Source organism: Chlamydotis macqueenii, chromosome 5, assembly GCF_036417535.1.
Source record: "Chlamydotis macqueenii isolate bChlMac1 chromosome 5, bChlMac1.mat, whole genome shotgun sequence".
Lineage (NCBI taxonomy): Eukaryota > Metazoa > Chordata > Aves > Otidiformes > Otididae > Chlamydotis > Chlamydotis macqueenii.
Genome location: NC_141560.1, coordinates 67,271,438 through 67,291,511, shown reverse-complemented (window position 1 = coordinate 67,291,511; position 20,074 = coordinate 67,271,438). Strand labels below are relative to the sequence as shown.

The window sequence follows — 20,074 nt, the reverse complement described above, 5'->3', positions numbered from 1 at the left end:
TGCACGTGCAGATGATTTTCTAGTTTTAGTAGCAAAATGAAAATGTTGATCCCTAAAAATGCCTGTTTAGCAGCCACTTGGCTTTAGAAGCACCGAATATGTTAACATTTTTACTGGCAAAACACATCTACCAAGAGCTCTACTTGGTGCCGATGAATCAGGGTGATAGACGTAGAAAGAAAGGAAAACTTAAATACTTTCTCTTGCTCTGTTTTCTGATGCAGGGTTGCTCTGAAGTGTGCCACACTGCAGCATCTACACACCAGCTGCTCTGTGCCCAGCTGTACCTTTGAGTGCAGCATCATCAGCCGAGCTTTTTTCCTTCCCATCTGCCAGCAGACTGCAGCTTACTGAGGATGCTGAAGTGACGAAGATCATCATCTTCTTCCAGGGAAATTGCTGGTTAGGTACAGTTAAAGATGCTAGAGCATCCCTGGCTGTGCCTGTGCTAGCAACTAAAAAAGCCAAGAATTTTTTATTGGCCTTCGAGGACAAGTAGCACAGTCCAGCCATGTCCATATGGCTAAACCCTTTTCTTTCCCAAGCAAGGCAGATTTCTCCAGACGGTTCTGGAGACCACGACTTGGCCTATGATGTCCTCCAGGGTGTGTTTCTGCTCTGTCTGGGGCAGTGCTAGAAGCCAGGAACTGTTCCACAAAGCACACTAGTAATTAAGTGGAGTGAGCAGTCCTGTGGTTGCACCCGTGTCCTGGACCTTTTATTTGCCTAGTCGAGGTGCAACTGCTGTGACCAGGACATGGCCTGTGACAGGTTGCGCTTCTCCCAGAGAACCTGCAGCTCATTTTTGGTGCAGAGGGATACATCGCTAGTCCTGTGGTGTCATTGAGCCGTGCTGCTTACCTTGCGTCAGCTATCAGAAAATAGGGGGCTACCGGAGGCCTTGATTTACAGCAGCACCATGACTTTTTTGCGACAGCACTGAATAAATTTACTTGTGTTTTATGAGATTTTATAAATGAAATTAGACAGCACTTGTCAAAACAAACAGAATTTATTTTGTGCTACTTGTTTTCTTGCAAGTGACTTTAATTTTTAATCTTACTAAAGTCTTTATTACTATTGTAGTCAGCGAAGAGAACTGGTAGGTAGGTCGTGCATGTGCTCTCCAATCCATTTATCTGATTTTAAATATATGACGTCCAGCTATACTTGAACAGCTCGCGTGCCAGTTCTGTAAATTGCAGATACAGGAGCGTCTTTGAAAAATTGTGGGCATGTAGGCGTCTAGACTGCTAAGGATTTTTGTCTTTCATCTTGGAATGAATAGGAAGACCATGAAGGACAACTTTTTCATTTCTGAAATATTAATCATATTAAAGCACTTATTTTAACCAGTGGGTTCAGATGTGAAAATAAATTCCTTTTGTCTTTTCCTAAATTATCAGTTTTGCCGTGGAGAAAAAGGAAGTGATTCAGGCGCTTCATCACACAAGAAGCCGTTTTTCATGCTTGTTGCAGAAATCGTAAGAGTGCACTAATAAAAGTACCTTTTTTTTTTTTTGTGGCGTAAACTACATACATTTTAAGAGGCTAAATCAGTCTTGATTATATTCTTTCATCTGCAGTTCTGAATTTCTGTGTGCTGTTTTGGGTTACGGTTGACCTGATGATCCGGGCTGTAATTGGAATAGAAAGTCTGTAATTCGGAGGGGTGGCGCACTGAGAGTTTATAAGTAGGTTGCCCTGCGGTAGCGTGTAGTTTGGGACAGCGTGTGTTAATACCGCGAAATTATAGGCCACGTGAAGCTCACTTACTTTCAACAATGTGCAAACTCCCAAGTGTTTAAGGAGTTACAAATAGCTGTGTGCAGAACCGTAAGGCTGTTGGAGACGACGATTACATTTCTTTCAGCTGGGATATGCGCATGCCTATGAAAGGCCAATGATTTGAATAAATATTAAAATTATATATGTCTGAAACAATTTTAATGAGTTTTGGTAGTCATAGTGTTGTTCTGGAGTAAATTTTGAACAAGAAATTTACAAGGATTGGCTGCAATTTGTACCAATGAATTTTGTATTGAAGGGCCGCTTACGTTTGGTAGATGTCCTCGTTTGCTCTTCGTGACATGCAGACATTTCTAGATCTCTTTACGTACAGTAGAGAGTGTAGTGTTGAAGAAGAAGGCCATTCCCTTAAATGTGGTGGTTTTATCTGAATATTATTATTTTACTCCCATCATTAGATACGAAGTTGTAATTTCTTACGAATTTTAAAGGCGTTTTCTTGGATAGCAGAAACTTGTGGTCCTCCCTGCTGCCGATATGGGAAAGTGGCGTCCTTGTCTGTGTTGCCGAATAAGGTGCCTGGCCAAAAGGTGGATGTTGGTGTTTCAAGAGGAACCCCTGCGTGCTTTCTGTCTAGCTCACAGTCTCTGGTTTCCAGGGCTTACACTTTCGTTGGCTCTAGTGCCTGTATGGTAAAGGATAGCGGAGAATTGTTAAATGGCTTCATGTTAGAAGTGGATTTTACGTCTGGTTCTTACTGAAGTGTTTTTTCCTTTTAAAGATGACATTGCGATTCTCACCAAGTTCAAGCGGTCACAGTCAGAAGGTATTGTACTAACCAGCATTATGCCTTCCTCCCTTTTGTGTCTGTCCTCTGTTCATTTTTTTTTTTTTTTTTTTCCTTTCTGCTGAGAGCCTCTTGGAAATCAAATTTAAATTCATGTGAGTCATTGATATCCCATATGAGCCAGGCTTTTTGCAATGTGATTGGCAAGCCAATTCTTTCTTAGCTATCTGTGGGCAGCTCTTGTGGTTAAGAACTGGTTGGGCATCTCCATTCCTGGTCCTTGTTGCAGTTCTAGGTTGCGGCTCCTTTACACATGCATTTCTTGTTCTGCTCCTGCTCAGGAACCTGTATATGTGTTTTTCAAGGAATAAATGTATTAAGTATGTTGTACTTCTCAGTTAATGCATGTTTTGCATTTTCTTTTTGCCTTCTTGTGTGCTGCTTTAGGGTTATTCAGTTTTATTTCCCCGGATCAGAGATACCAAGAGGATTTCCTTCCACAAATTGCATAAGTAATCAGCTATGGTACTGAGAGAGCATTTAAAATGTAGAACTCTGGATTGTCTTTGTTCCTGAGGTTAAACTTTCACAACTGCAGAAAGGATAATCCAGAAAAAAAACCAAACACCAAGGCTGTTGTCATAGGCCGTGGAAGCAGTTCAAGTCCAGCATAGGCAAACTGAGTGTTACTGCTCCAGGGACAGGGTGCCAGGCTGCTCCTGCCATGGAGGGTTGTGTGGCGAAACGTTTGGGCTTTCTGCTCCTGGGCCCTGGGCTACCTTTGGCCAAAGCTGCCGCAGCCACCTGCTTCCCAGAGCTGTAGGCAGAGCAGGCAGCAGAGCGTGATGCTCCCTTTCTTCTGTCAGGCAGTGATCTACCGTCCTGGGCAGCTGCTGAGTTTGCATAAGCTTAGAGCCAGGTCTGTATGAAAGTAGAGCCTCTCCTTAGGAATATTTTTGCAGAAACAGTTTCTCTTGTAAGTTAATCTGTATATTATGATAGTTGTTGGTTTTTGAGTCGACTTCTGTGTTCTTATTATGATATTCTCCCATCATGTGCCATTTGTTTCTCTTGCATGTTGAACATTTGTGCTGTGTTGGGGGGCGAGCTGAATTAGCTCTGTGCTGAAGCTGTTCCTGTAAACCTTTTCTGTGTTTGGTGTTCTGTCTTACAGCATAGTCCCTGTAGCATTTATGATATGTTTGGGTAGGAAGAATGATCCCAAATTACTTATTTTCACACTAACTTTTTAGGGATTACTTATAGCTGGTCTGCACACCTGTATCAACATATGGAAACACCCTTCTACAAGTGCATAAGTAAAAAGGAAGTGTTTAAATTGTCTCTACTAATACAGATTTTGCAGGTGTGCTTTGCTTAGGCAGAATAGCATAAGACAATTTTAAATGTCTTAGCATTCAGGAACTTCTTCATTATATGTTATATACCATCATGTACCATTGCCCAGTTTCTCATCACATCGTGTGCAGAGTTATAAATTACAGAGACCATTTTCTGTACGTGAACTTAGACAAAAAAGATCATAGGAAACAAGCTTAAGTAGCTTACAGATTTTTTGAAGAACCAGTTTATATCCTGCCTGGATGCTGTTTGGATGTCAAATATTTGCAGGTTACCAAAAAAAAAAAAATAAAGTAGGTTTATTTTTTTTTTAGTAGGAATAATCTAATTGTAGTTGTCTTGACAGCAGTGCAGTCTAAGATGTGCTAGCCAGTCTGTCCAGTCTAAGCTATACCCAGCAATATTTCCTTGATGGAGAAAAAAGTATGATGGAATGATGGATCCTTTTTTTTTTTTTTTTTTTTTTTTTTTTGAAGAAAGAGGCACCATTATCAGATGCCTGTGCTAGATTATGCTGAGCTGTTTTCAAAACTTCTTATCCTCTTCCATTGCTGGTGGAATTATTTACATGCCTGATTTAGGAGACTGGTCAGTCTGTCTAATCAGCAGAGAGATGATTCTTTACAAAAACTTCTTGGAGCAGGAGCCTAGCTTACGGGCTCTGAGCTGCTCTCCAGAGGAAATTGGTGACAGAGTAGGATCAGAGCCACAAACCTACCCAGCATCTCAGTATCATTTAGGGATCTGAAGATACTAAGTGTGTTTTTTTTTTCCTTATAATGCTTATATTTAAGTAACAGTGTCCTTGGTGAACTGATTATATTTCTGGGAAAGTCACGTCAGAGCTCAATACTGTTGTTGAAGTGAAGGTGGAGTTCTTTTGTTTGCATTTTTTTTTTCCTAAACGACAAGAAACTTGGTAATTTAAGTTGATACTACTATTCTTGATCCTGTTGTCATATCTCCATTTTATGCACATCTGTGATCTTGAGGTTATGCACCATTAATCCCATAGCAGCAAAAAAAAACTAATTCAATTTCTCGCAAGCAACCTCGGAGATGATTGAACTTTCATAACTGAGGCAGCAAATCTCCAGGTGTGAGGCCCTCATAGGCAGTAACCTAGCAGACATTTGAGTCAAGAAAGATAAGTGATGCTGACAGATTTTTATTTGTCACCATTACAGATATGTTTCTGTGACTGCAAGGTTACAACCAGGTAGCACAGACTGAGTATACTGTGTCTCGTAGCGTTTTTTCCCCTTCAAAGAACTATTTTTGAAGATTTTATGTAGCTGAGCATTATTTTCCAGCTTTTGCTTTTGCTTGTTCATAGTTCCATGCCTTCAAGGTTCACATAATTTTCAGATGCAGTAATATTTTAAAATAAGGAATTTATTTATGTCAACCTGTCTTTCTGTCAATGTTCCTTAGGGGAAGAATGCAATGGACCTTTATGTGAAACTATTTCAACTGGAGGATCAGAAGTCCCAAGCAGCTCTGAGGTAAGGTACAGTACTGATGGTGTTAATGTCCTACTGGTAAGAAGAAAGAGGAACAGTTGCTGTGAAATAGAGAATTAGTTTTAAAAATAACATTTCTTTTAGATTGTCTTATACCTCCTTTTTTTTTTGTCCTATTTTCTTCCTCTAGTATTTTGAAGGAGCAAAACCGTGAGTGTAACACTGATACTCACTGAGTCTTACAAGAGACTTACCAGTGTTAAGTGCTACAACAGAGTAGTAACAGAAAACAGTATGGGCTTAGCAGTATTCCCAGGATCGGTCTCGAAATGAGAATCATATGACCCTTTAATGTTTTGGCAATTGGAAAAACATAATGCTTCTGCACAAATCCAACACTTTGCTATATGCTGCATATGATATTGCTGGCTTGATAGAGGAATCAAGTTAGTCTTGCGTTCCTCTGCTCTAGGAATTTTTTGACCGTGCAGCAAGATTTATGAGAAAGCAAATGAAGAGTTGAGTTATAAGAATACCTCTTCCTTGCAACATATGCAATATGAAAGCATCATCAGCTATTCATTGTTTCACAGTACCTTATTGCTTAATATGTACAGTACACAATATCTTAAATAGATAGTGGTGTGTGATTTCTATCTGTTAAGAAACAGATTTAAAAAGAATATTGAAAATATGTGTTCTTGAAATTGGTATTTTATTTTAATTTCTGTTGTCTAATTTCTTTATTATGGCTATTGTATGCTTAGAGGAAAATAAGAGTTTTAGATAGGAGAAGAAATAGCTGCTCTGTCGGAAGTAGAGTCTCATATTGTTCATGAGCACTCGTTGGAAATAATCTCTAGTGAATTGAGTGTTGGAAAACTGTAGCTGTTCTGCTGAACGTCTTAAGAGTAAAACGAGGGAAATTTGGAGATGGTCATGTGAAGACAGAACTCAGAAGTACTTCCTAGGTTACATGGGTCTCTATCTTCCTAGCACATGCAACCATATCATTTAAATGTGTTCATAAATCTACTAGTTCCATCTTAAAAATTGTATGTTCACCTTACTACTTTCTAAATCTATTGTAGGAGTTGTAGTAATCTTTTTCTCCAGAAAATTTTTCAGTGAACAGCCATATCAAATACTTCACTGAACACTGGGCAGATATGATCTCCAATTGTAGCGTATGAATTATTGTACTATGATAAGCATCGGAGTCTGAAGCTGATTCTTAGTTCCTTTTGAGTGCCTCTGAGTATTGCAGATGACCTATTTCACGAAAGCTTAAAACAATTTACTTTATGACTTAGGACATAGGAAAAGGCAGGAAACATGGGAGAGAGGGTGCAACACACGTGTCTCGTATATGTAGAGACATGGGATTTGAACCTTGTTTGGAGACTGAAAGATTCATGATGGGATGGCAAAGGAGGGAGGCTTTGATCTTCAGCACTTTCTTGTTTGGGAGGTGGTCTCCGTAGGAAAAATATATCTGGTTACCACCTCGAAAGGTTACCACCTCTCATTGGTAACTTCATGTTGCCTTTTCTCTTGTTTTCTACTTATGCATGTTCCTTACATAATTATTTTTTGTTGTAACTTGTTCTTAAATATCACCAAGTATTGTCATATTAGCAATATTAGTCTGTAGTTGACTTGATGACTCAGGTTTTTTTTGTTTTGTTATTTTCCTCTCTACCTTTAAGGCTTATTTGGCTTTAGGTAGTTTGTTTCTCCAGTTCAGCCGGTTATCTGACGTTTCTTTACATTTAAGTTGGTACTCTTCTGTGCTTTGTATTATCCTACCCTGTGTCCCCTAACAGAGTCTCATTTGTCTGATTTTTGCTTTCTGTGCATTAGCCAGACATAAAGTTACAGAGTTACTCTTTAATCTTCTTGCCCAGTTTCACACTCTTATCAGTCATGACAGACTTAGTTCTTGATGATTAATGTCCTAGATATTCAGGTTAAGTCTATCCTTAAAGTTTCTCCATGAATTCATTATCACAGGAAGATAGCCCTGTTTTTTTTTTTTTTCATGTAAAGATAATCCTTTATCTTCATGTGTTATAACAACTTCAGTTTTCTTCTCTATAAACTAGAAGAGTTTCTTTTCCCTCAGTTCTTTGCTAGGCTGCCTTCTGTCATCTTTGATGCATTCCCATGGGATTTGACCAGGGTCATCTATCCCAGCACGAAAGACAAGCCATAGTTTCTCCTCTTTTCACCAAAGACCCCTGTGAGCTCAGGTCAGCATGCTGTGTTCTTGTTTTGACAGATAGCACGTTTCTTTATTATATGATTTTACTCCGGTGATAGGTTGGTAATTTTCTTGTTACTTAACCATGTACCTAACTTTGTTGCTGCAGCTGGAAAATAGGAACACTTGGAAGTCTTAAAACTATTTAAGTCAGGTAATTTTAAAACAGAAATGGAATTAATTCATAAAGAGACCATTGGGAAGAGTTAAATGAATTTACATTAAGGTCACAACTTCATTATGCTCTGGCTGTCTTTTCTTTTGAAAGAGAAGAAGCGTAACACACAATAACAGAATGCTTCTGCTCAGCAATAGGGAGAAAAAGTTAAGGCCTTATCGATTTGGCAACAGAGGAGGGAACAAAACAAACAAATCTATATTCAAATATGGAGAGCAGAAAATATTACCTATCCATAATTCAGTGGTGGTGGGGTTTTTTTTGTATTTTGTAATCTGTAAAGGAATATGTGATTTGGACCTAAAGAATGATTCAAGTAAAACAAAAACGGAAGTGAAAAACAGTCTGTGGAGAAGCCTGCCAACGTATATACAGAAGTTGGATGAAGTCCAGGACTCAAAAACAATTGAGTCTACAATCAATGGTGCCTTTGGTCCTTCTTCATGACTTTGCATTTGTACTCTAATCCACTGCTTCTTGCCATTTTTATCCTTTTTTTTTCTTTTTCTTTTTTTAAAAATGTTGCTTGTTGAGTCTCCTTATTTTTCTTCTTTTAATCTCCCACAAGGATAAAAGAAGCAAGGTCTCCTGGAGTTCAACAGCTTTTCATATTAAAAACCTTACAGCGTGAGTCATTGCTAGACGCTTTGTCATGCAGGGAGGCAAGGAGATGTTCTCAGGAAACAGCAGACTGGGAAGAGGGGGGGAGGATATGATGGGGATATTTTCAAATAGATGCTGCAACAGGAACTGCTTCAAATTATGTCGTGGTTAAATCCGTAATTCACAGACAGCCACTTCTGTCAGGGATACGCAACTGTCCTAATTGAGTCTCTGTGTAGAATCTACCTGAAGCAGTCTTTATGGAGCTCCTGTTCCAAGAAATACAGAAATGCCTCTGGCAAATTAGAAAATGAATGAAATTAAACCTGAAAATCTGCTTTTCCTCTGTGCTTTATATTTATGCAGAGAGAGCTCTAGAAAATTATGTAATGGCACAGTTCTGTTCTGGTAGCACAGTGCATCTCTGTTCAGTGGTTGTAATTAGTTGTTCAAGTTACAAAGTAAATGAGGATGAGCTCACTGACAAAATAGTTCTATTGTTAAGAGGAAAGAAAGTCAGTTAAATAACTCAAGATTGGACAAAAGGTTAAAAATGGAATTTGTATTAAATTTCCTGATAGTAAAATTTTAGGCCATTCAAGTGAGATAGCTGTAAAATTAATACAGATTTTGTGGAAGAGTGAATCACCAGTTTGTAGCTTATTGACATCTGTAAGAGGTGTATACAGAGGACTGTTTGTCTGTCTGCTGTTTCAGTTAAGAAATACAAAGTAACTTAAAATGTTTGCTGTGTATGTATGTGGACCCTGGGTTTCTCACCCTCATACAAGGCAGATGGCTGCATTATTCTTTGAGTAAAGCTGCAGGATTGTGCCCTATTCTAGCTGTCAGAAGATAGAAAATAATTTTGCACGGTTATACATGAAGTTTTCACCTTTGCTGTTAATTTCACAGCAGTGAAATGCCCACTAAAAATTCCTGTTAATCAGAATTTTCCATATTGTAACTTGATCGTGAGAAGATCTGAGAACAAACTATCTTTATTTCGGCCAGGTTAGCAGAAGTAAATTAGCAGATCTCCATTAAAGGTATGAAGGCAATACATTTTACCAAAATTAGGAGTATGACACGTAGAATTTTTTTTTTGAGAGCAGCAGGTACTGCAGGTGTTCCAAATGAATTGTTTTTTTTTTTTCCCCTGAAGAAACACCATCATAATGTACCTTAATTTTCATGCGTGTTCATTTTTCAATTCAGACTGATGGGTTTTCAAGTGGAGAGAAACGTAAAGTACCATTATTAATATTGTGAAGACAGATCAAACCCGTTTCAAAATCTAAAAGGAAATACAAAAAAAACTTATTTCAAGTGAAACTACAAAACACAATTTGAGGGACATTTTGGGGAGAGGGAGAGTGCGTTAAAGACTTAGGAGAGTGGATTCCAAAGTAGGAAGGACCAGCGCAACACTGCTGCCACCACTACCAGCCTTCTTTATTCTTGGTTTTCATCTCAACTGTTTGAGTGTTTCTGAAAGCACTGGTTGGTTCTTGTTTTGGGGGTCATGTGTTACCAAGATTGGAGCCCGTTTGTGCTTTATATAAATTTTGGCATGTAACGAAAAAGTGATGTCTCGCTACAAGAGATGTTATACTCTACATGTGCAGGAGAAGGTTTGATCACCAGTTTTACAATAGTTAACCACAATGACTTGAGCTAATTAATTTCAGACAGTTGTATTGAGAGCAGGATAAGCTCCCTAGATTAATAGGAAAGCATTTCACAAAATGTGTAGGAGTGTACAAAGGACTCTGCCAGCTGTGTCTTCATCTCCCAGTGTAGTTTTTTGCTAAGTGTATTAAGATTTTATCTTGAAGCGATGTGGGCAGCATATGAGAACCAGTGAGTGGCTAAACCTGCATTTCCATCTAATGCTGGAGGAGGTGGGAAGCTGTGGGCGGGAGGAGTACGGGGTGGAGAGGCGGAAGAAAAGCAGATGGGAGGGCGCCAGCTTGGACAGGGGGGCAGGTGCGCGATGGAGAGGTCAGGAGCTGTAGGGCAGCAATGAAAAACAAGGCTGTGCTTTCATTGATGTCAAATTCGTACAGTACATCACAGGTCAGATATTTTCACTGTATAATTGCAGAAAACCTTTCCCCTTAAGTGTCTCAGCCCTTAGTTCTCTGCAAATAGTGCAAGATTTTTCCAGTAGCACCAATGACATGAGGATTAGACTTCTAAACCCAGTTGAGACTATCTTACGGGAAGAGCACAGTGCAGCTATTTATATTTGCACTGTTTCTTATGTGGAGTCCTTGCCAAAAACCAGATCGATTTTTTTTTTTTGTGTGTGTTTATTTGAGTGAATTCTGAAAAGGACATTATAATCTTATTTAGATAAGCAAGTACCAGGAGATAACATCACTAAGAAGGAATGTATTGATGTGTGTATGTATTACTTGCAGTGTAGACAGGAACAAAACCAGTGTGTTTGTTTCACAAAATTATAGGAATGGGCCCAAGTGGTTTCTCTCAAGTAAAATCATAACAAAAGCAAAAAATACTCATTTTTAATTAAAAAAAAAATCATGGATGGTACATTATGAAGATTGGATTTTAGAAAATGCACTTTTAAAAAATAATGCAACCCCAAACCAATAAATGAGGATACAGTAATGAAGTGAAGTTAGTATTCTGCTTCTGTTCAAAGTTAAGTTAATTCCATAGAGAACTGTCGTATTTTCATAATGCACTCGCACTATTTGGTTGCACTGTTTAAACCTGTCTGTGATTTGCTTTCAGAGGCAAAACAAGACTGTGAGAAATTATTGACTAACAGAATTAGATATTGTAAGACAGCTTAGATATTGCAAACCATTATTCATTCCAATAGCGAAGCCTGATCTCAAAATCCCTTGCTCGTGCAACCACACGGTCGCGGGCCAGGACCCAGATAGCTTACAGACGTGTTGTTGGAGCATAGCCGTGCTCTGCAGAGTCCTCTGCTGTTGGTATTCCTGTCATCCCGGTATGGAGCCTGGCCAGAGGACGTTGCAGCACCCTCCAGGCTCATGGAAATAATGAGCATCCAGATCTTGTACAATTAAAATCGGGGTCAGGCCTCACCAGACGTGGATCGGAACTGGAAGCTGGGAAGCCCTCACCGGTCTCATTAGGCGTAACAACTACAATTACTGATACCAGTTTGCCTTGCCTACACTGAGGGTAATGATATCTGCTTGCGTTTGCTTTTGTTCAGTGCACGTGGTGTAATTTCAGCTGGTGTTAAAAAAATAGCTAAGAAAGGGACGTCACGTTTGTTCCGAATGCAAGTGTACCTGTCTAAGCTACGTGTGTTTTCTCTCTTTGCTATTAAAATAAGAAAAAGTACTGTTAAAAGTTGTTCTTTATCAGCTTGTAAATGGTAATCTATGGCAAGTTGTTTAGACTTTATTTTTTTATAATGGAACTGCTGAGGAATATTGTATGGCTCTTATTAAAAGTTGTTAATATTTAAAAATCAGTATGGGCAGTGAAAAAATGACGTAGGATAGAGACACAGCTCATCCCAGGAAGTAGAGGTTTATTTAAACTTTGACTATCTAGACTGAAAATCCAACTGTCACTCAGAATAGCTTTTCAACAGCTTAAACCAGAAGCTGCACTGTTTCTTCTGCAATAGCCTTTTATTTTAAAGCATCCTTTGCATCATTGCTAACAACATTATGTTTTTCCTGTGATGCCACTGGCAGGGCCTAAACAGCACTGAGACTACTTTACTCATCCCAGAACATCAAGTGGTAAGCAGTAAGCAATATTCATGCTTCCTTGCATGAATTTGTGTGGCGTCTTCTATTACCGTATGCCAAAAAGTCCCTCACCAGAAAATTTTCCAGTTTCAAGAAAGCCATCCTTCCAAAAATAATTGTTTTTCTAACATATAAAAATGAATGTGGTTTTTGAGTTTATTCCTCGTGATGGCTTAAAGGATAAATTCAAGCAAATTGAAAGGATAATAGACAAAATTGAAAAGTTAAGTATTGGTGGAGTAAACTGGAAAGTTTGCTTTTTTATCATCGTTTTGGTTTGGTGGGATGTAGGACATACTCTGACTATGGTCTTATTAACAAACGTGGGATTCCTTTTATCATAATCTGGAGGGCTCTCTGGGTCAGCATGATACTTTAAGATGTTTTAAAGAGCAAGAAACAAACACACCATTTGAAATGTGTAGGAATTAATTTTGCACGGGTTTTTTCTTATTGTAGTAAGTAATAAGGAAAGGCTCAAAATATCCTCTTATTGAAATTCGCAGACAAGATAATTGTGTTAATTGTCAAATGTATCAGAGAACTTAAAAAAAACCACCATTCTTTTGTGGAGAACAAAAATTACAAAAACTCATTTAAGATGACTGAAGAAGTACATGCTGAGGTATATCCAAACTGCTTGCTTACCTGGGGCTCTGGTGTCTTACATTAACACATATGCTCTCTTAGCATATTTTTTATTTTTCTTTGTTTTATTCTTCTTTATTGTGCTTTTTTCATCTAGAGAGGCTTTTTATGCGCATTTAAATTTTAGTGCAAACATATTGGTGTCTTAAGCTGCTTTGAAATGCATGTTTTCAAGCTTTGGGATTTTAATGTGGTTCGAAACTGAAACACAGGCGTGGTAAAGGTGCAAAAAATATTTTGCAAGTTTTAGCTACAAGAAATAGGTGGGGTTTCCCGTTTCTTTGAATGGGAAAGGTTCTAGTTTTGTGTGCAGTTGTGTAGGCTGCATGAAGCATAACTGGAAACTGGGATGTGTGACGATAAGAGTGTTGTTAATGCACTTCTTTGGAGTGGATAAGCGTTCCAGTTGTGTGGATTTCCTCCAAGGAAGAATGCTGAAGAAAACTTCCTGCAAAGGGGATCTCTGGTATAACGGCAACTGCGTTTACTGTGTATAAAACAGGAATTTGCCTTTTTGATTTTCAGTAGAGTGCCTGTATATTTTCATAAGTTGTGGAAATGCATTTCCAGGAGCTTTTTGCTTTTGGAAATAAATTTTATCAAATGATTGTGTTTAGCACAGCGGCACCTTAATTGTCATGTTTCTCCTATAGCTGTAAGCATGTTTAATTCTGTGAAAAGAGGGAGTATGTAAATATTCTGTGTGAACTAGGGATGTAAGTGAGGGTAATAATTCTGTTTTTAAGCCAGTAAATATTTCCTACCCTTGCAATTATGGAGGTTTTTCTTGTATTTTGATTCAGCTTTCAAACCCTTATATTTTTATCCATTTCTGTAATCTGAAAATTTTCCTGTAGTAGATTGTTAATTCATAAATAAACTAATTGTTTTGTAATACAGTTATTTTGATTTGTTGCATTGTCTGTGATAAAAGCTAATTTGCCTCTGTGGATTTATCAAAGGTATGCAATAAATAAATATTTGGTTTGTAGACTGTATCTTGTAAGCAAGCAAAATGTTGCAAATCAATTTTATTTTGTAATTTCAGGCGGTTTTCTTGTCTGGTTATGTATGATAATACAACTCCTTGGCTGCAAACTATGCTAATGTAACTCCTAGATGTGCTGATGGGGATCATGTTATTAACGTACCTTCTCAGCGTACCGGTTATCAAAGCCAGAGATTCTTTACTGTGCTGTACCTCTAACCGAGCCGATGTATTGGGTTCCTCCATCTCAGATGAGCGTAGGTTACTGCTTTGGTACTGAAATTGCTGCTCTAAACCATCTTCCTGTTCTGGGAAACAGAAAGCAGAAGGTGAAGGTCACTGAGGTCTGAACCTGCAGTCCCAGCTCTGCAAGGTTGGACACTTGTGAAACCTTGAACTCCAGGGAACTGAATTTGGGAAGTGCTTTTCTGAATGTAGGCCCCTAAGAAACTTGTGATTTTCTGAATGAATATTAACGTGAAAAGTCTTCCTCTAAGCCAAGTTCGTCCGTCTTTGACGTGCGGAGATGGAGAGGGCTGGGATAGTTAGTAGCAAGGTGTATTTGGAGGAAGTTCTGTTGCCTACAAGGAGAGAGCTGTGCTAAGCCATCTGTAAGGACATAAATTTCCAGTTAGGTGGATGACCAGAAATGGAAATCCCTCTGAGTTATGTGAAAAAAATACAGGATTAAATCATTCAGGTATAAGCTGCAGAACGGATTTGCTCTTCAGGTACTGCGATATTGTTACACCACTGAGGGCTAGCTGACTGTAATGACCAAGGTCAGCTGTCTGTGTGCTTCGGTGGGTGAGCAAGGCCAAGGAAATGTTTACCGCAGTCTTTGCAGCTTTAATCCAAAGTCGTTTCTCTAAAGCACTTTCTGTTAGTGTTTAGCGGTCGATGCCACATCCAGCAGCTCACCTTCTCCTCTCCTGTTTGCGGTGACTGGCTTGCTTACTTTGGCCCTGGAGAAGCGTATCAAGCCACCTGTGAGAGCAAGGTGGCCAAGTCCTGCTCAAGTATTTAGCAGTGTGGGACAGGAGAATTTTGATGGATTTAAATGTAGCATGCAACCACCAGCCAGCATTTACACACTTGACCCAAACCAGTTTGGGCAGAACTGGACATGGGGTGTTGCAGTCTTACTTCTTGTGCTGTGCTGATAACCTGTCCTATTTGAGTCAGGTTTTCCTAATGCAGGGCTTTAGTTCGTGTCTAACATGAGGATTGCAAGTCTGGGTGCTTGGAGGGTTGGCTGGTGCAACATGGGCCAGTACCCTGACCTCCGCTGGATGTCTAGACAGAGGTTATCAATTATGGGGTAACTAGAAATATTAATGTAATTCCATATGAATCCAGTAAGTTTGCACTTATGTAGCCACGTGAAAAGAAGATTTAGCTCTTCATGATAGACCATTACAGTAGTCAATTAGCACATCTGTCCACAGGCTATGAAGTCACTTAGTTCTTGTAGAGATAATTAGGGTATTACAACTGGAAAGTTAATACAGGAGAACAGGAGGGCAGTATTTGTTTTTGAACAAGTAGTTGTTGTAAACTTGCTTTGTAGCTGATGAATTTATTCAACTTTTTGGAAGCGCTGGTAAGTGCTGAGTGCTTGCAGTAACACCATGCCATAGAATCATACTGTCACTTGGATTGGAAGGGACCTCTGGAAGTCTCCTTGGCTAGCCTACTCAAGGCAAGGCCGACTTCAGCTTAGATCAGGTTGATCAGTCAGGGCCTTGCTTGGTCAAGCTGTGTCATCTCTGAGGATGGAGATTACGTAGTCTTTCTGGGCAACCTGTTGTACCTGTTCCCACTCAACCACACCCTCACATCCAGTAGGAATTTCCCTTGTTGCAACTTGTGGCTCCTGCTTCTTGAGTTCTCACCATACGCCTTAGAGCTCCATCTCTTCTGTAATTCTTCATTGGGTATTATCCAATTATTCAAAAACTTCTGCTTGCTATCTGTGCTGCGTTGGGAAGTTTTAATTTGGTTACTTGTATTCCAGAAGGCACACGTCACCGAATATCTGCTCTGACGAAGTGTAACTTCATTTAATAACTGCAGGTTGTCTAAGATCAATTAATTTGAATAAAGTTCTGAAAAGAGCCGTTAAGAAATAAGATATACTAATCCATGATGTTTTATGGTTCAGTGATGAAACCAAGGCAAATTACGAACATTTAAATTATTTTAAACCTGTAAGTTTAAGCCTGTATGCAGAGTTGCATGAATATGCAAGACTGATCTTGTTCTTCTTGTGAAATCCAAATGCAGCAAAATGGAAAGGAATAATTTATGGGTTTAATAAGTAGGCTTGTCACTATCCATGATGAATAATCCTGCGCACAGAAGGAGAGGGAATTGATAAGTATTCCCCTTCTCAAAGCAGATCCAACGATGACTACTGCGTCTTCTTAAATTGATAGTCAGACCTTTAATGACTGAGCAGGATTCTGATACAGCCTAGAAAAAGAGCAAACTTTGATGGCATTGAAGGTAAAGTATTACTTCAATTGTATGGAATAATCTAATTATAGCTATGCTACCCAAAGAATTTGAGACACTCCTTTGGAAGGAGCTATTTTTGAACTAAATATTATTTACTGATTTTAATTTATTTTTATTTGTGTATATGGATTTTGTTGGATCACTAGGACAATGTCTGTGCTCACACAGTCTCTGTCTTTTTAAATTAGTTATTGAAGTGGCCTGTTTTTATACTGATTCCCAACATCGTAAGTTTATTAGAAAGCACTTTGCTATTCACTTATGGTAATGCTGAATAATTACAGTACTGTTGATGCCATGTAGATGTTGGTGTGGTTCTATGCACTATGCTAATTTAATTAACATCTAAACAGTGGCAATTTGCTTGTAGTCACAATTATATTTACAAAAAAAAAAAACAACAACCTGTAAACACAGAATAGGAAAACACCATTTCTTTTCTCTTCTTCTGTTGGATTCCATTATTTTTGTGAGCTTCTTAGTCTTGCATGATTATGTACTGCGTTTGGAAGCAAAAGTGTTTCCTGAGGTAGCTGTTCTGGTTTCCATCTTACAAAGCAGTCTGCTTTGATCGATCTGCTGTAAATATTACTCAAGAAGAAATTGAACAGAATTGCCAAAGAGGGAACCAAAGAGAAGGTTGCAGCATTTTCAGGAAATAATTTATTTTAGCTTTTTTTTTGTGTTACTTTGATTTGCAACACAGTGTTTTGTGGCTCCCCAAAGGCTAGGATAGCTTCAGAAACACAGGAATTCTCCATAACGCATGGATGGTCCAAGTGGGCTACTCTCCGTCTAGTGAGGAAGCATGGAGTTGTGCAATGCTATGGAACAACAGGGATTTTAATGTTTTTTTTTTATTATTATTACATTTGAGCCTATTTGAAGATAAACACTTGTCCTGGAGTATGTCTATATTATTGCTTGCAATTTTGTCAGGTCTGGAATTACCTGATTGCTATTTGTCTTTTGTTGTCCCATTGAGTTCAACCTGACATGAGCGTAACATGGAAGCACGCATGCACTATTCATTAGCCAGTGCTGGTTTTGTTCCCTTTGCATTACATTCAAAGAAACTTTCTTATTGTTCTTTTAAAAAATTTGCTTAAGTATCCGAATGATGGCAATTAGCATGATAGGAGTCATTATTTTAAAACATCCAAGTTTATTATCAAAGCGGATGCCAACATAGCTTTGCCTTTAATTAAAAAAAAGACATTATATTCATAATGTTTGTGGATGCTTGTGTTTTTCTAATAGTTGGAGGCTTTTCCTGCCTTTTTTTAGGACATGGATTTCTTGCTAACTTTAGTTGGGGGGTATGTGCTCGAAGCAGTTGGTTTGGGACTTGGAGAGGAACAGTGGGCTTGCTAACTACTTGTTGGTTATTCCAGCAGCGTGGAAGGAAATATAATCTGTTCCTGAAGCGACGTCTCAGGGTAAACCAGTGATGAATGGTGCTGCAAGTGGCTTGGATGGCTGCAGTAATGACATGCTTCACTGTGTGATGCCTTTTGTTAGCTGGCAGCAAGGTTCACAGTTATAAATACGCTGTGCTTTCTGAGAGAACTTTTCCACATATATCCTTGCATGGTTTAAGAGGGAGAAAAGAGAGATGTAATCCTCTGAATTATTCTTTTTTTGTTCCTACTCTAAAAAAATGAAAACCCAATTCAGTCCTATACGAATACACTTTTCCTGATAGATGCGGTTAAAAAAACCAACATCAACTTCTTTGGATGGAGTGAAATTTAAACTAGAGTATTAGCTTCTATGGAGCACACTTTGCTGTATGAACCTCTGATCTCGTAAACAATTTTGTAGAGCTGAATACTGATATGATAACAGTATTACCTAATATTATGTTACCTTCTGTAGGAGAGTGAAGTAATAGTCTTTTATTTGCCTAACATGAATTGCTGTAGCCCAATCAGTGAAAAAGATGAATGTTGTTATTACGACATTCTGGCATGCTGGTAAATGAAAATATGACCTTTAGTAGATCAATTAGAATGCTAATTACCCTGTTGCATTGATACCTTTTATTAGATTTATTTTTTTCCCAAGAAAGTAAATACCCAATTTTGTAATGTCACCCTTGTATTGTTTGTGTGCTGTTTTCGTACGTGGTCATTGCTGGGACATATTTCTCTGTGGTGATTGATGTAATGACTCTTATTATGTAGAAGAAAATGCATGGAATTTACACTTTGCTACCTGCTTCAAGTCAACGAAGTGTGCCTTAGCTGGCTTTTCTATAGAGTGGCGATCTGACTAACTGCAGAGAAAAATCATGCTGTAAAATAACACTTGTCTTGATCATTTATGACACACTGTAAAGATAATAAAATAATAAATGGTAGCATTGTTCACAAGTATTGCTACACTAACACATATTTATTCTTCATATACTAGTTATTTACATGCAGTGTTTGTGGATATAAGCAGTTAATTTTTTAATTATTTTAACTGGATGTAGCTCTTTTTAAAACTTGCCAAAGTATATCTTCAGCTATGAGGCAATTTGGGGAAACTTCTTTGTCTTCTGTTACATTTTAGAGTGACAGCAATGCTTGGTTTTTTAATCATATGCCTGTATCTTCCACAGATTGATAAAAGACATCAAAGCAAAGATTCTATTTTCTTCAGGGACGGTGTCAGGAGAATTGATTTTGTTCTCTCCTATGTGGATGATCTTAATAAGGAATGGGAAAAAAAGTTGGTAAGTTTGTCTTTTTGAGGTCCTCTTAATTCTTATCTATCATAACCTGAATATCAGTTACTAAGCCTTTCAAATCATTACACTCAGCTGGAGTAGGACTTAGCTAGAAATTTTACATCTGTGTGAAAACCCATTCCATGTACTGAAATTTCGGTGTAATTTACTGTTGTGCATCAGGACACAATTTTACTAGGTTTTTGGAGCTTTGCTTACTGAATTGATCACTCTCCGTTACTTAGGCTGGTCAATGTATTTTACATTCAGTGTAAAGTAATCCAAATGGTTTTGCTTTCTTCATTTAACAGTCTTCTAGTTAGCTATGGCTTTGGTGAAATATCTGTAAGTACTATTAAATGAAGGAGGTAAGTAAGCTAAGCTTGTTCCTTGCTCATGCTGACACTTGAAGTCTAGCTTAACTAACGTGTAAATTCAAGCTATTTTAAAAATCTAGTACTATGAGATGCAGTCAAGACGAGCAATAAACTTTATATAAAACACAATATTATATATTTAAAAATAATAATTGTAGTGATTTTAATTATTTTGCTCTCTCTGCCTTCTTTCTTAGCCAGGAGGGGGTTACATTTACAAACTAATCTTTCCAATATATATCTACAAAACTTGTTCATAAAAATAAAAAAATAAAAAAGGAGAGATCAAAAAACCTTCATTCTCATGTAGTCTTATTATTCTGAAAGAGAAGGATATCTGAAGAAAACTAATTACATAGAGAATTATGACAAAATCATGATCAAACCTAAAGGTCTGTGAAGTAAAGAACACTTCTCGTCTATGTCTTGTCATATTAAAGCGTTTCATAATTAAAACATATAATTTCCTTTGAACAAAACCTGCAAGATTGGGCTGTTAAAAAAATTGCTTACTGCTTTCATTCCTTTATGAAGAAGTACTGTTTTCATTAGGAGCTTACACTGCCTATACTTGCATGCAAATGTGATCCAGTATAGAACACAGCCCCTTCATCTTACTCTTGTTACCTTAAAAAAGCAAGAGTCTCTGT

At 38.1% G+C, this 20,074-nt stretch overlaps 1 protein-coding gene across 5 annotated transcripts in view; it reads left to right on the top strand.

The window, feature by feature from the left end:
- The window catches only part of ANO5 (anoctamin 5), a 60,872-nt gene that overhangs the window by 9,443 nt on the left and 31,355 nt on the right, over positions 1–20,074 (top strand). The window contains exons 2-6 of one of the 5 annotated variants that reach the window (XM_086748207.1): positions 2,531–2,575; positions 5,333–5,403; positions 12,119–12,166; positions 17,726–17,770; positions 18,940–19,053. In XM_086748207.1, the coding sequence (XP_086604333.1) occupies positions 2,531–2,575; positions 5,333–5,403; positions 12,119–12,166; positions 17,726–17,770; positions 18,940–19,053 (323 nt within the window). The remainder of the gene's footprint in view (positions 1–2,530; positions 2,576–5,332; positions 5,404–12,118; positions 12,167–17,725; positions 17,771–18,939; positions 19,054–20,074) is intronic. The other 4 variants (XM_086748209.1, XM_086748210.1, XM_086748211.1 and 1 more) reach the window with 4 other exon arrangements.